The sequence below is a fragment of the Mugil cephalus genome, chromosome 23 (assembly GCF_022458985.1).
Source record: "Mugil cephalus isolate CIBA_MC_2020 chromosome 23, CIBA_Mcephalus_1.1, whole genome shotgun sequence".
Lineage (NCBI taxonomy): Eukaryota > Metazoa > Chordata > Actinopteri > Mugiliformes > Mugilidae > Mugil > Mugil cephalus.
The window spans coordinates 9,751,041-9,767,279 of NC_061792.1; the positions used below are offsets into that span (position 1 = coordinate 9,751,041).

General features: G+C 49.5%; 2 protein-coding genes across 10 annotated transcripts in view; one reads left to right on the plus strand and one right to left on the minus strand.

Moving 5' to 3' along the window:
- zranb3 (zinc finger, RAN-binding domain containing 3) overlaps positions 1-482 on the minus strand; it is a 75,084-nt gene extending 74,602 nt beyond the window's left edge. The window contains exon 1 of the mRNA XM_047577066.1: positions 321-482. The gene's annotated coding sequence lies outside the window, so the exon portion shown is untranslated. The remainder of the gene's footprint in view (positions 1-320) is intronic.
- Positions 483-632: 150 nt separating this feature from the next.
- LOC125001173 (R3H domain-containing protein 1) overlaps positions 633-16,239 on the plus strand; it is a 36,171-nt gene continuing 20,564 nt past the window's right edge. For 4 of the 9 annotated variants that reach the window (XM_047577068.1, XM_047577070.1, XM_047577075.1 and 1 more), the window contains exons 1-5: positions 3,773-3,942; positions 7,734-7,893; positions 10,928-11,129; positions 14,021-14,038; positions 14,625-14,711. In XM_047577068.1, coding sequence (XP_047433024.1) covers positions 10,968-11,129; positions 14,021-14,038; positions 14,625-14,711 — 267 coding nt within the window. In that variant the 5' untranslated portion in view covers positions 3,773-3,942; positions 7,734-7,893; positions 10,928-10,967. Of the gene's footprint in view, positions 752-3,771; positions 3,943-7,733; positions 7,894-10,927; positions 11,130-14,020; positions 14,039-14,624; positions 14,712-16,239 lie in introns of those variants that run through there. The other 5 variants (XM_047577069.1, XR_007111531.1, XM_047577072.1 and 2 more) reach the window with 5 other exon arrangements.

The window sequence follows — 16,239 nt, forward strand, 5'->3', positions numbered from 1 at the left end:
TCTAAAAAAGTAAAAGCTTCATGTAGTTGCATTATTATTAGCTATCTAGCTGGCTAGCAGCTCTTTAAGTGAAAAGGTAGCGTAAATACAAACACAAATATTATATTCTTGTTTGTTTCTGAATCGCGGTTTGAATATAACGCTACACGTTGCTGCGCAAAGTAGAGCCAACCGCTCATACGGCGTTGCTATGTTACTGTTACTATGTTACAGTTAACTGTGTTACCGTGATTCAACCGCTATTCGGTGACATGTAAATCCCGCCAGCAGAGCGAATTAAGAAGAAAGCGATATAGTTAGTAAGCGCATGCTTTGCCTACCCGGCGAAAAGGCTGAAGATAGCGCTGAAGCTGTCTTAACTGGGGCACTTATAACAGGAGTTTCGCGGCAAATTTTAGGCAAACTCGGTTTGTGTCACCAGGCACCCGCCCGGTGCTCTGACGTATCGCGGGAGTATGGGGGTGCAACTTCCTGAGAGTTTATGAAGAAATAAATAAATTATTTATTAGTATTATTTCTGGAGATGTGGCAAACGAGTGATGAAACTGTCAGACCAAAATGTGTGTTGCCATAATTAATTTAAAAAAAAAAAAAAAAAAAAAACGACAAGACGTTACATATTTTGAGCACCCTGCGTGTCGAACGTGAGGAGCTGACGTACTCTCCCAGCCTCTCCTCCACTCTGCCTCAAACACTAGCTACTTCACCCACCGTAGAGACAGCGGCTGTGCATCGATTATAAACCAAAGCGGTAAGGCAACACTACATATCTGCAGCATCCCGTCAATGGCCGCTTGCGACGAAATAGTGCTAACCGGATCATTACGATCGTCTAAGGCGGGGTACTTAGCAGTAAAGCCCTGGGTTTGTTAGTGTGTGACAGCTCAGGGCGCCGGTGTTTGGCCGTTTTGAAGCGTTAGCAAGCCAACGGTGCCAGGTAACGATCGTTAGCCTAGCCCCGACCCGACACGACGCCGTGTCATTACGATCCCTTGATCATCTGCACACATCGACACTAAAAATCACGTCCAAATTGCAAGCAGTCGCACGTAAATTCGGCGTCGATCCGGAAAGCCGAACGGTTGTTATTAAATGACAAAGCAAAACTCAATAACTTTTAGGCCTGGCTCGTATGTGTTGCCCAGCAATATGCCGCAACGGACCGTGTGTTCTAACGTTAGCCAGTACAATTAATTTCGCTTTAATTGAAGCGCTGCGCTGCTTTGCTGCGTGGGTTATCAGCCGAGTTTTAGCCACACTCATCTATCATCGGACTGAACCGTAGCATGTCATCTTGGAGCGTCTTGTGATCGCCGATACGACGGCAACCTTAAATGTCCCTATTTAGTAATGGAGTCCGGTGTGACGAACTCGCCGTGCAAGAGCGTTCTAATGCCAACTGTCGTTTAAGTTGCTGTAAATGCAAAGCTGATGCTTTTGTTTTCAGGCCGATTCTCCAAACTGCTTTTAATGTGGCTACATGACCGGGAACAAGCCAAATGTATTAATAAATTACATGTCTCCTGTCTCAGTTTACTCACAGCTGAGGGCAGACTGTTTCACAAATGGGGATCTAATACAACAATGTCTGTCTTTACTGTGTTAGTTTTGTATTAGGTGATGAATATATCCTAAGTGTGTTTAACAATCAATGAGTGGCTGTGGATTATATATTTATTATACATCAGTGACTAGATAGATTAGATTTTGACACAAGGCCACAAACGATTTAGCCGGTAACTAAATATTATGGTTGTAACCCATAACTGCTCAGAGATGCACCAGCCCAGGCGATAATCGCCTCATTGACTTGGTAGAGATGGCAGTGAAGTTGCCACCAATGAGGCTGAGCATCTTGATAGTATCATTTTCATTACGGCGGCAGCGGAGCCTGGTGGAAGCCTGGTGGGCGGAGAGTGGATGCTTGTTCAGTCCCTGCGGCTGCTGTTTTAGAGAGTGGAGATGATTTGTTAATCTTCACGGGGCAGGCTGCTGTGCCCGCGTCCTCCACATCGTTTCTCCTTTAACGTGCCATTTTGCCGAATTCTCACTATTATTAACATCCTCATGAGCCGCAGTGATTTTTGGGGAGTCTAATGTTTTGTTGTGGCCAATCTAGGGTGATGTATTTTACAAGCTGTTGGTATAGTGCATTAGGAGGTGGTGGTCTCATTAAAGTGCACTGAATCATCGCTCAAATGTGCTCTTGCATGGATTGTCTGCGTTCCCCCTCCAAGGCTTAAAATAAATGCTAATAATTGCTCGCCAAAACAGTTTCACCCGGCGGCCGCTCGGGCCACTGCAGCCGCCGCTCTGTTGACCATTCATTACGCAGGTTAGGGCGCATTTGAAGCTGATGACATTATCAAGATATTGAGGTTGAGGTTGCCGTGTAATAGCTTTCGCCAAAGACGCGGCCGCGGCGGCTAAATAATTCATCGCCTTCCAGGGGAGGGGAGGGAAAAAAAAAAATCTCTCCCATAATATTTGGTCTGGGCCATTAAATAATTCATCCCCCCATCCATAAATTGTTTGTTCAATTGGTGACCTTTTCATGGGATTAAGAAAGCACAATAATAAATTCTTCAGAGACCTGGCATAACGAATGGTACAATTATGAGGCAGGATTGGATCGGATCGCTTGTCGGAGCCTGGTGTTGGTTGCTAAGTGACAGCAGGAACTTTTCCGCCCACTGTGTTTGCTGTTAAAGTCTGAGTGACTGAAAGGACAAAAACAATCACATTATGGCAGTCTAGACTTCAGCTGTGCACAGGACCTGTTTGTGACTTCCTATGTCTTTGACAGCCTGTCACTCACTAAGTGATGAAAGTGCTCGGTGAAGTAGATGGTTTCGGCGGCTCGCTCCCGTCCTCGCACGGAGGAGACGCAATTATTGATGTTTAATTAACTGTTTACGGGCGGAGGAGGCTCCGATATCTTATCGTTAGTCCTGTTAAACGTGGAAAGATGAAATGGACGAGGGGTTTTTGTGTTTGAGTAATAGGTGGCGGTCGCTCGCCGCCTCTTTGTCGGCGGGATTAGCTGTAGCCTTGACGTCTTGTGTGGAGAGCAGGGTGCCAGCTTTAATGGGAAGGTGGCCCAGTGAACAGCTCGGCCTCTCAGCGGCCAGCGCCTCCCCATCGACTCTCCACCTGGTCTTTGAGCACCTAGCTGGCCGCGGACGCGTCGCTCCTGTCCCCCGTCTTCTCTTCCTCCCCGTTTGTCGCCTCTCCTCCCCCTCCCCCTTTTTTTTTCTCTCGCTTCCTCTGCGCTCCCGTTTTTTTTTTCCCTTTTCTTTAAAACCGCTCTACCTCCCACCCTCCTGCTTTCTCCTCCTCCTCCCCTCCATCCATCCATCCATCCATCCATCCATCCATCCCATGTCCCTGGTTGCCCTTTCCTCCTCCTCCTCTTTTCCCCCCCGCCTCCGTCCTAAAGCAGAGTAGCTAATGAAGAGGCCCATTTAGCCGGTGACTTTGGTTCAGTCAACGCTCCGTAGTGCCGGCCTGGCCTCGGCTGCCGTGACTGGCTGTTGAGGCTCTGACATCACACAGGGGCCAGCTGTTGATTTGGCGCTGTCTCCAAGGCTGGCTGGCTTGATGGGTTGTGGCAGGTAGACTTGCGCTCACACAGCGCCCTCCCCCCCTCCCCTCGCCCTAGCCCTCCCATCCGGCACTCTTTCTCTCTCTCTCCCTCTCTCACTCTCTCTCTCTCTCTTTGTGACAACCCCCCCCCCACCCCCTCGCCCTCTCCCTTTACACTCCCCGCTCCCCGTCTTACACTCTCACTCAGTCGAGCGAGCGTACAGGAGGCAGCAGGCAGCTGCCGAGGAGCGAGCTGGAAGGCGACTCCAGCCTCCTCCAGCACGAATCGTGCCTCCTGTACAATGGAAACTAAGCGGCCGCGTAGCAGAAGGGATGGAGGGCAGAGCTGCCGGGCAGGTATGTCCCGCAGCCTCGGGCCACTTTGACAGGGAGCATGCACCTTCTTCTTATTTAACCGTTAATATTTACTTCTGCTTCTTTTTCGTGTCTGAATCTGGTTTTGAATCTGTTGGTCTTTCTGCAGCCGCATAAGGTGAATGCATGCTCACTTAAAATCAAAGTAAAAGATGAAGGGAAAAAAAAAGAGAGAGAAGAAGAAGGCGGTGAGTCTCTGACTTGTGCTCGCCGAGCAGAGCCGAGCCGGGGCTTTCGAAATCTCCTGGCCGCCACTTTGCCAGAGCTGCTTCTGCTTTTCATTACGGGGATAATTAACCGAGATCAGCCAATAAGAGGCTCCGCTCGGCGTGATTTCCCCCCCACCCCCCCACCACCGAGCTCCGTCTCCCCCGTCCGTCTCCCCTGTTTGTTCTGCAGGTGTTGTCTGCAAATTGACTTTTAATGACTCCGCCAGACTTTCGGAGTTATCCCTCTCGCGCGAGGCTCCATAGGTTAAAACTGCTAGTGTTGCATGTTAGTTTTTCGGTGTTTATTGTTTCTGCTGTAATTGCCGAGATTGATATTCCCCCGGAAGCTGTCCTGTGGGAAAGGTAATGGATTACCTACACGCTCTGCTGTGGTTTTAATTTATTAATGCTGACTGGCTGCGCCTCCGCTGCGCCGCACCGCCTTGTGCGACCTGGAGGCAGAGCGAGCGGCGCAATTAGGGGCTCATTTGTGCCTGTTTATGTTTTTGCTGTTAATTCAGTCTGAGCCATTTGCAGGCAGTTCCTTAAAGCCGGCGCTCTGCCTCAGCCGCCCCGGAACCGAGGCAGAGCTGCTGCGTATGAAAGTGATATAATTTCGCAGGCTTTACCCTAATCGTTTTCTGGTCCAATTATATCGCTCCCCCGTCAGTGCTTTCCTCGCTTTGCAATTAGCAGAAATGGCTTGAAAATGGGAGATTAGTTACTCAGTTAAGCAAAACGCAGAAATCAATTTTATTGCAGCGCCAGGAATGTGAACCGGCATTAGTAAGCTAATTAACTGTTTATTTGATGCCTGATTTTATTAGTCAGGCTGCTTGTCCTGCAATCTTCAGAATCCGATTTATTTTAAATATCTCTTTGTTGCCTCGTCTGCAATTAATTCCACGCGCAGGGAAGGTTCCTTTTCTCCGTGGGTCGAATGTACAGCTCCAGAAACGAGCCGGTTGCAGTTTCCTATTCAGAAACCTCCCGCAGGTGACACAGAGCAGACATGGCATTACATTTGTAACTGTGTCTCTGCTTTTGTCTGGCGGTGCTCCGCTGGCCGGGGCTCTGGTTAGTATTCTGCATCTCTGCAGACAATATCCCAGCTGTTTGGCACCGCTCCTGCCGTTGTCCTTTTTTTTTTTTTTTTTTTTATTTGACACTTGGAAGAGCTCCTGAGCCGCAATGAAGCTTGAGTTATTTCTCGACAAGTCGCAGGCGGATTTTTTTTTTTTTTTTATTTTGCCAGGCGCGTGAAGGTGAAAGCATGTTCTTTTTCTCCCCTTTGACTCTCCTCCGAGGACAGAGCTGTGGGCAGAGTAGCAAGTGGATGGATGGAGGGAGTGAGTGAGAGAGGTATGGAGGGAGGGACTGAGGGTCCTCCACCTCCAGTCGAGCTGGTTACGTCCCAGACAAGAGCCCAGATGGAGAGCGGAGCGGAGGTGTGGGAGGGAAAGGTCAGGCGAATGCGAGGAAAGGGGGAAAGGAAGCGAGTGGAGTGGAGGGTGCTGGCGGCTCCACGGCGATTGAGACGTTTCTCATTAGCTTGCCGTCGACCACAGTCGCCCAAGAGCGTGGTCCGTTAGGCGAGCGGCGTGTGATTAACTCGGCTCATGACCCCACTGTGGGTTGAGCCATGAATAGTGTACATGCAGAGGAGATTGTGTTACTTATCCTGCAATAAAAATTTAAAAGAAAAACATATTTGTGGGCATATCTGAGTTTTAACCCATTCGTGGATTTGTGTGCAGCTGCGTGTGCGTGTGTGATTTGCCGTCGGCCGCGGCAGCGAAGACGCTGAACGGTGCCTGAGGGAGCCTCTTTAAGGTTGATGCGCTCTGCAGCGACTGTAATACCAATGAACCACTCCCTGCCAGCGACGGCGCAACGCTAAAGGACGCACGGGCTGCCGGCCGAGCGCCTCCACGAGTCGCGTGCACGGATGGGGACGCTCTCCGGTTTTAAGTTGTGCATCGCTTTTACCGCTAAAACGAAGCTCGGCTGAGCCACAGCTGCAACCGTGCGTTCAGCCCCCCCTCGGCCACACCGCTGCCTCTGACAACTTTTACACTCCGTGTGTGTGTGAGATATACCTCCAGGACCGGCTCTGAAATACAGAGCACATTTTTTTTTGCCTCTCATTTCACACACTCATCCGCAGCGGCTTGAATCGGCACCGTTTCTGCTTGCGACTGCAAAACAGGGAGGGCGAGATCTGAAGCCACGGCATGGAGATGATACTCCTGTCATATGTGAACAACGGTGTGTTAAAAAAAAAAAAAAAAGCCCTGGGAGCTTCTGAAATAGATAAGAGTGAATAGAACAGCAGAGGTTTAGAGATAAGAGCATCTGGGAGCAGGAGGGAAGAGATACGGGCGGCGATGCCATCTCGAGATGGCACGGCGACGTCGCCCGGCGACAAACTCCTCCACATGAGTGCCGCACTGAGCATTTACAGTCTATATAATTGGTTTCGAACAAAAGCAACGCACCAGATGGCGACGGCTCCGCGCCGCGTCCCTCCCTCCCACCAAACCACCCACCCACCCACCATCTCTGTCTGCATCTCTGGCTCCAGGCAGAGGTGTCATGAGGATGGAGATCACGCAGCGCGCAGGGATTTCACTTGACCTTTTTTATTATTTATTTTGCGGCTGGCGCGGAGAGCCGGCACACCTCGGCGCAACTACCCGAGGTTTAGGGGAGGAGAGTGACGTAATCTGATGGAGAGCGGAATGAATTCATTGATTAGTTGGGAATCAACCGGCTGCCACCACTGGTCACACGAAAACCAGTCATTTAAACCCTAATCGTGATGGTGATTCAAGTGTGTGGGCGATTCATTTTAAATGGCAGCAGTCACTAATTGAAATCCTAATCTGATGTTTGCCAGCCTCATCTGGCAACTGTGCCCAAATGCTGCCAGTAACGTCACGCCATCGCAGCGTAGATTTTGGAGAAGGAGAACGCGGATAATTAAAGCGGCGGCTCAGCGGCGGCTGCCTGGGAAAATCCAGATTTTGTCACAAAGCTGCGTTTTGCCGCGCTCACGTTCAGCGGCTCTGCTGTTATTGGCTTCCTCAGATGTCCGCCCTGCCCGACCGGCGTCACCCCGTGGTTCAGCCCGAGAGGAATCCGCCGTAAAATAGAGATCGGAGAATTTATGTGCCACCAAACGGCGGCGGATTTTCAGCTGAGAAATGCTATCTCCCCCCGCCGCTTCTCTGAATTCCTAATGCGTGTTTTTTTTTTACGAGGTTGGCAGGGGCGCCTTCTCCTGTTGCCTCCGCCGCACTCCCAATCTCTGTGCTCATCCATTATTTATGGCGCATAGGCACGCACAGGCCCAGAAATACACACTCGCCACGCTTTTACTTTTTTTTTTTTTTTTTGTTCCGACACACGAATATCTTCCGAGTTTTTGACATCCAGCGCTGTCGCCGGTTCCTGTGACCTCGGTGGCAGCGCTCCCCCCCCCCCCTCCCCTCCCCTTCCATCTCCCCCTTCCTCCCCGCCCCTGATACTGCAGCACTAACCCCGTGGCTCTCTGGGTTGCAGGTCAGCAGGGGTCATGAGGGCGTCGGACGCCCCGCTCGCTGTTCAGAGCAGCTGAAGCAGACATGGGCAAAGAAATCCCGGACGGCATCGGTAGGCCCAGCCTCATCGACTTCACCAGCCGCACCGTCGTTTGCAACAACCACCACTGGCTACGCAACAAGTACGTCTCCAGTTTTTTGTTTTTCTACTTGACAAGAATAGCAAGTTAAATTTCCTGGAAGTTTGCTTAAAAAATTTTTTAAAAAAGTGTAGTGTTCCTGTTGATTACATGTATCAGACTTTCAGGCTACACAAAGTGTCGTGTCCTCATTGCATGTGATGTTTTTCCTTTTCGTCCACATTTCGCTTTTGTTACCAACGCGCCACTTTCACACTTTTTCCTCGATGCATCTCTGGCCCGCCCACGCACAAACTGCGCACGAGAACCCCAGAGCCGACGTTGTAGATGTGATAAATAATCACGGTGATAGTTGCGTCGCTGTGTCGCCTGATTCAGCACGAGACCCGGCTCTAAGAGGCCTTCCTCAGCAATCACTTCCTGCCATCACCCACACGGTTATCTAACAGATTCAAGTCAACCAATGCATTTTCCGCTCCCACAGACATGATGTTGGGGCCTACACAAAGCAAATAAATAAATGATATGTCAATTTGTGCCTTTATTTAACGCTTTTTGTGCAGAACACGTTTCTTAACCTCAACGAACTAGAATAAAGTTTGCACATAACAGCCAAGAAAGCAGAGACTGTGTTCTGTTACTCTCCAGGTGGGAGTTAGGATCATCCATCATATGAGAAAGCAAACTTAAGTGAGTCATAAGTGTGCGAATATTGGTACATATACTGGATATATAAGAAATAACGTTTTCAGCCTCCCTCATAAAAGACCACTTTGTTGCACCCTAAGTTCCTTAATGTAACACTAAAGGCAAAATGATGATCCATACTGTTTACGCCTTCCAAACATCACGGATTCCAAACCGGCCCGCGGCGCAATTACCCGGGCCATAAGAGACGAGACGGCGCAAATCCGAACGCATCAGAAGTCTGCAGCCGAATGTAGTCCTGCTCTCCGCTCCCGTGATAAAGTGCGTTTGGGAGAGTGAGTGATTCGTTGAGGGACAAAATGGCCATCCATCACAAGCCCGGCTCTTGAAAATATCTGTCCAATATTGCGAATCTTCAACAGAGCAACTCAAGAGACTTCACTCATCAAAATGTCAGCAACAGACACTAAATATTCAAAGGCCCGCGCGGCACTCTGGAGTATTAAGCTGTTTTCCTTCAGAATGTAAAAATAATGTAAAGCAGCAGCCGGTATTGCTTTTGTCAAACCTCTGACAGGTCATTGAAATTCAACATCTGAACTCTCCAGTGCCCGGCTATATTTTAGCTAACCTCTTAGCCTCTCGGCGCGTCGGGTTAGCGGCGCATCCGAGAGCCGCGGACCTCGCTAAAAGTCAATTACCCCGTCTCGCGGAGGAGTCGGCCGGCACCTTTTTAAGCGAGTGCGCGTGTGTGGGGAGGCGCGCTCGCCGCCTCAGCTCTTTTGGGACGAAGATAAACAGTCGGCCGCTCGGCGATCAGATAGGAAAATGGCTCCGATCACTGGCGGGCAAATGGGTTGATGCCCCGCTGATTGGCCGAGGGCGGGAACACACACGCAGCCGGTCACGTACACACTGGGGCACAGAGTAAGTGCCGTCATGTGTGGATCCAGTTTTGATGTGCAAAGTGAATTTGATGAGCCCGTTTCTAATTAACCTATTAATCATAGCTCTCATGTACCAGATGTCTGCCCCCCCCCTCCTCCTCTTTCTTCTTCTTCTTCTTCTGGTGCGTCTCTGTGTGTGTATGTTGCGCTGCGTGGGGCCTGGCTGCATAATTAGGGCACATCAGCAGCGTGAACTCGCACCACGGCTTCAACACAGGGAGGTCACGGCTTTACACAGATACGTCCTGCAGCAGAACATAGGTGCAGGGCGGCTTATGTTCCAGGATCGGATCCAGGAACCGCGTAATAATTATCAATTAATTTCACCACCGGCTGATGATGGTTCAAACAAAATAAATAAACACCTTAATACACCGACTGAGTGTGAACTCAATCTGAATCTTTATTTTCTCACAGTAGCGAACTGCTCCCGCTGCGTCCATTGTCTCGGGCTGAACAGCTGCGGGGCTGTGAGAAAGCCCCGACTGTTGACCACATACTGTGTCGGTGACACCGACTGCCTCCTCTCCCCTTTCTCCCGCCCTCCGCCACCGCGCAAACCTTTGTAACCGCGCACCCTCTCTGCCGTCGGGCGTCATTTATAACAGAACAACGGCTCAATTCAGGCGGGGAGCTATCGATTATGTTATCGCTAACGCTTGTGTTTGCCCCACGGTAAGGTTCCAGCTGCCTGTCATTGCTTCACAGTTTTGGCTGCGCATCCTCGCCAAAGTAACAACAGTCGTTGCTGGAAACAACTCGGACAAAGATACAAACAGGCCTGTCACGATGATTAATAAATGAATTAATCACGCGATTAATTAAAGCGATTATTTTGCCGGCCTCGATGTATCGCTCAATCGCATTGAGCGATACATCGATACATCGCTCAATACATCGAATCAATGAATCAGTCATGAATCAGCCATCCACTCTCCTCGTCTCGGTGGGGTTTGGGTTGGGGGCGGTGTGTGGGAACATTTTGGATTTATGAGCAAGGTGAGCCCATTAAACACAGGCGAGCCAGTTTGCGCATTAGTTTGAAAGTGGAGGCAGCGGTGAAGAAACATATCCTCTGCGAGCCAATGTGAACAAGTAAGTTTTATTCTATAATTTCCCTTTAATAGAGCGTGACTCCATGTAATGGAGTTTAATTTTCGGCATTATCCAACTTATTATGATACGATTAAGAGAAAAATAAACCATTTGGTCTTTTCCACAGTCTAAGAAGAAGCACGAAGCTGATGGCAGATTCTCACTGTTATTCGCTAACAGAGCTGCTCATGATCTTCACCTCACCATGCTTTTTTTTCATTGTGTTGACAATTCTGGATGTACAGGACGGTTTGCTGTTCTTTCTGAACTAATAAATCTGATCTTGTTGGCGTCAAAGTGTTTTAAGGCGACATCATTTTGCTAGATAGTTGGTGGAGACCACGTTGAGTCTCTCAATTCACCCCAGAAACCTTCCTGTCTTCCAGGTTCTCTGTATTCGCCGGCGTCTCCCTGTAAGACTTTGCAATGAGAATGTCCGATACCATTGACGCTGAAACGATGAAGGTTCCCGAGGCCAACGACGCGGTGTCATCATCAGCGAAAGACAGCGCCGCCAAGTCGGAGGTCCCCGAGCCGAGCCAGAGCAGCAGAGATGAGCACAGCAGCAACAATCAGAGGGACGCGCAGGTAAGAAGAACTCGGCTCAATGAGATTCATAGTCACTCGAAAAACTTCGGATATACACAACTCGCTGGTATTTTCCAAATTGAATGATTGAGGCCTTCCGTGACAGGAAGTGTCACTTTCAGATAGCAGCCTTACTGGACTCAGAGTAAGCTGAGGACACTTGACAGCCTCACTACACATTTCCACTCTTCCCCTGCGCTCATTTCCATGAAAATTCAGTAGCGGTGAACGTCAAACCCCCGACCGCCCTGGGGATCTCCTGTCACCTGCGGCATTCAACATGATTTTCCAGGCTGCTTCAGCAAGAAAAATTATTCCTGAGTCCTGAAAAGTGTAATCTGCACAGACTGAAATAATAATGGCGAGTTGGACCTCGACAGCGCGGGGGTCGGCCGTAGTGAGGCTCTTCACTCTCGGCAGCCAGGTGGAGCGGTGGCTTTCCAATGGGCGACATCAAAGCGCCGACGCGCTGGGGATTCAGGACAGCTGAGGTCACTTTCAGATGAACCGCTAATTAATTAGGTCCCTCTGTCGTCGCAACATTGTGCTTCAGGACTGCAGAGAGTTTGCACTTATTAACTTGCCCGTTAAAGGAAAACCGGTGCCGACTGGTTTTTGTGCACACAGAGGAATAGGCGGCAAATTAGCAGAAAAACCATGTGAATTCTCTCCGAGCGTGCTCAAAGAAACAAAATCCACGGTAGGGAGAAGGATTGTCTCTTTGGCCACAGCCTAAAAATAGGATTCAGGCCAATCTGGCCTTGTGGTTGGAGGCAGGGAGGGAGAGCGAGCGGGTGGGCGGGCATGGGAGTCAGGCAGGCAGATAATCGGAGCTCAAATCCTGGCTTATCTACCAACTTTCTGCGTCTATGTTACCCCAAGGAACAGAATGACACCAGCGTGGTGGGAGCAGCAGGGGAGGGGAGGGAGGAGGGAGAGATGGGTGGAGAGGTTGTAAGAAGGAGGGATTAGGGAGAGGAGGAAGGTAAAAGCACACGAGAGACGCGTTATTGGAGAATAATGGAAAGAAAGGAAAAGCATGAAGATGACAGGGGGTTGGATTGAACTGTTCCTATCATCCAGTATATTTAGTATTAATATATTTAGTCAAATTAGCTAAACCACATTTTCGACATTTATTTTGAAAAGCTGAGGAATTTAATGGCGTCTGGTATCTTCATTACCATATGGTAGCAACAATACTAAATGCTCCTCTACTTCTACTGCTGATGTACACTATTTTAGCTCCAGTTATGTAAATATATGTCTTACTTAAACCCTCAGTCCTCATTTCTTCTTCATGTGAAAGTCAACTGACTTTTACCGCCATTGGCCGCGTTTCCTGCAGAAGTCACATTGCCCTCCTTTCATGCCTCACCTTAAACTGACTTTGCATGTTTGGGCTGTGACCTCTGCAAATGTAGGTTGCTTCTCGCTCTGCCTCCGCGTCTAAAACTCAACCCTGGCGTAATTATTTCACGGGCGGCGGGAATGCCAAGAGATGCTGACGGCGGCGGCCCCTCCCGACCTCTCCGCTCGCGGAGCTAATTCCATAGCTCCGTGTAAGGGCGCCGGTTAAACGCCTGAAAATGTCCATTGTGGGAGGAGGAGGAGGAGGAGGAGGGTGACTCGGAACTGGGGGAAGCATTCCAGCATAGGTGAGAGGGGGGAGGGAAGACCGGGTGACTTTGCCGCCATCTGCCTCCAGCTCCGTCCTCTGCGGCAGGACAGGTGGCTGGTGGCTGCCCTACTTTTGCTGACTTCAGCCCTTTCCCTCTCCCCCTTTTCCCATTCCTTTATCTCCTGCCGGCATTGTTCATTCCCCACCGGCCCCTACGCCGCTCAATTAGCTGGTGTAGCGGTGCGCGCACGGTCCCAGGCCTCTCCTCCCCCCCTCCTCCACATCCACATCCACATCGCCAGATATAGAAAGGGGCGCGCCAGGTCACAGGCATTGGAGATGGGCGAACAGCAGCCCATTTCAATTTTTTATAGGTGTTATTTGGCCCTCAAGCTCAAACGAGGGAGAGGGGGGGGGGTTGGTTTGTCCTTTTGATTTTTAGAGGACAGGTGGGAAGGACGGAGCGTTGCGAGCGTGTGTGTGTGTGGATGCATGTTGGGATTAGGAAGCAGAGGACTGGGCTGTGTTACAATTTCGACTGAACCGACTCCTGCCAGGTCTCCCCCCCCCGCCTACCATACCCTCCTCCGCTCCCCTTCGCGTGCTACTGAGAGACCTTATGTTTGTACGTGCACACACACACACACACACACACACACACACACGGCCACTAATGCATGAAGTGCAGAGGCACCGAGCTGTCTCGCGACGCTGCTGGGTGGCCGTCCTCTCTACACTTCCACCGCCTGCCTCACATGACGGCTAAATGGAGCCGGGAGAAACGCATAAAACTGACCCGAATCCCTCGCAGCCAAATGTCTGTCTTTTGTTTTCTGCTCTGTGTGTGTGTGTGTGTGTTTGTGTTTGTGTGTGTGTGTGAGAGAGAGGAAGGATCCCTACAGTGCGACCGCTTTGGTAGCATATGTTCTGCAGAAATTAATTCCTACTCCCAGGAAATGATGAATGTTCAACTTGAGATGTCAAATTGCAAGGGGGAATTTTTGAACTTATCTCTATGCAGAACAGTGCAGAACATTATTTATTTGATTATTTTTTTTTGTTTCGGTTTAGGTACAGACATGAAAACAGCTCGAAGCGCACGCATGCACAAAATGTAGGCCAGTCATATTTAATTCAAAATCCTCCACTTTATTTTAAAATAACAATCCTCTTTCCCCCCCCACCACCCACCCTCTTTCAAACCTCTGTGGTTTTGTTTGATTTTTCCCTGTGCACTCTTTCCCTCCGCCCCTCCCCTACCTATGGACAGTCTGCGAAGCACTCCAAGGTATGGCTCGCTCGACGTGCATGTTGTACACGGATGGTGCGGCCTTGTCTCGTGCACTTGGACTGCGTTGTTTGCTTGGACTGAGTGAGGGGGGGGGTATTGTGTTTTGAAACGAGCCGTCGACCGTACGCACTGCTGCAGACGTCTAAAATTACCTCCCCGCAGTGTGTTGAGATGAGATGAGTGATGGCACGGGGCTGTGGAGTGAATATTGTCTGAGGCCGCCAGCTACTCGGACCTCTCCTCCGTGCCTGCTGCATTGATGTACCCTCAGGAAAGATCTTTTCTTAACTTGATTTAGCTCGTCGTTGGGTTATTTGAGAAGCTACAAGAAGCTTCGGATCGTGCGGCGGTGGGAAGGCTCCGTCGCTGGAGAAACGACATGTCAGCTGAAATGTGAATTATCGAGCCTGTATGAGTTGCTTGCAAGAATTGATTGTGCTCGCTGGCTGTTTTTACTGTTTTACTTTGGCTTGTCATTACTGTGCTGATATTGATGCAGTCGTTGCGCGTGCATGGTTTTAACTGTGCCCACCTACCTGCAACCCCCCACCCCCTTCCCCTTCCCCTCCCCTCCCCCCCTTAGTCCAACACCAGGCTAAAGCTCGTGCGGAGCCTGGCGGTGTGTGAGGAGTCCTTTTGCCCCATACCCGAGCCTTCAGCAGCACCTCAGGTAAAAACAAACAAACAAAAAAAAAAACAGTGTTTTTACTTTGGCGACCATACACAACCATTTACGCTCATCATGGTCAGAGGCCACCTTGAACTAGGCGTGGGACAAAATATCGATATGGCAATATATCGCGATACGATATCGATTTTGAACATTTTTTAAAAGAAACAGAAAAAAGTTTTGGGCCGACCGTGAACGACCTCCGCACCTCCACCAGCTCTTTTTCTGTACAAGTGCACTAAATTGGAAATTTTGGATTAATATTGTTTTTTGACTCATTTTCTCCAATGAATTATCACAGTCATCTCATGTACATATATCTAACTTGTATTTTAAGCTACATTTAAAATTTCTCAGTGAACTACGTAGAATATTGCAATGTATCACAATATCATAATATCGCAGTCATGTATCGTATCGTGGCTCAAATATCGCGATACGTATCGTGAAATCGTTGCCAATACCCAGCCCAACCGCAACCGCACCACTGCCCTCGTGTCTTTATTAGTTTTTTGATTCCTAACTGCAGCTACTCAACCATGACTGGCTAATAAGTGTGCCACGGTTCTTCCTGTGCACACGCAAAGCCCTCGACCGATCAAACTTTGCCCATTACATGCCAGCCTGCACAGCTCTTAGCATGCTTTCACACACACAGGTGTATCCATTTCAGCCAGTCAGCACCGAGCCGCATAACCAGAGGGCGGTGTTATTCCCACAACAGTCTCGCATCGTCTGCACTCACACGACGTCCTGTATTACCGCCATCAATCATGTCGGGGAAATTACAATTTCCACACGTCAGCTACAGAGAGCTGTGGAGCGATCTAATTGAATACTCCTGATATTTCCCTCGCTCCTGTTATTGGCCCCGGAGTCATGACTCCTTCTGCGGCAAACTAACCTAGAGGGGCAAGGTAAAGCAATAAAGGAGGAAGAAGAGGAGGAGGAGGAGGAGGGGGTGGGGAAAAAAAAAACACATTAGCGGAGTACAAATTCAGCTGCTCCGATTCTCAATCTCATGATCATCAAATCTAAGCACGTCCCATTGTTCACCATTTCACATTACTGCCTCAGCTGTCAGATAGTAAGGAGTGACAAAGGCCCGTATGGATCTATACACTGTCCCAAGTCATTGTCGCTTCTTGGCTGTCAATTCCAATCAATGGCCGATAGTCGGGGGCCCCTGAATGCGCGGCGTACTTTTTTGTTTCAGACTGACAGCACGTTCATTACATATTCACGGGGCCATCATTTTCACGCTGTTTTTCCTTTATCTCGAGGTAAATGGATGTCAGGAAACAAATGAGGCAGCTCGCAACAGCTGCACATCAAGCAGGCGGCGTCCACGTGATGCCGAGGGTGGCGTTAAGTAGCAAACATCAGCCAGGGGAAGAGAGGGGTGGGGGGTGGTAAAAAAAAAATATTAAAAAAAAATCCTCTCGCTTTGACACGCACACGTCTGAACTTGCCGTCACTTACACAGCACACCATCTCTAGACACATTTTCGCTTTCTCCCGCTCTCTG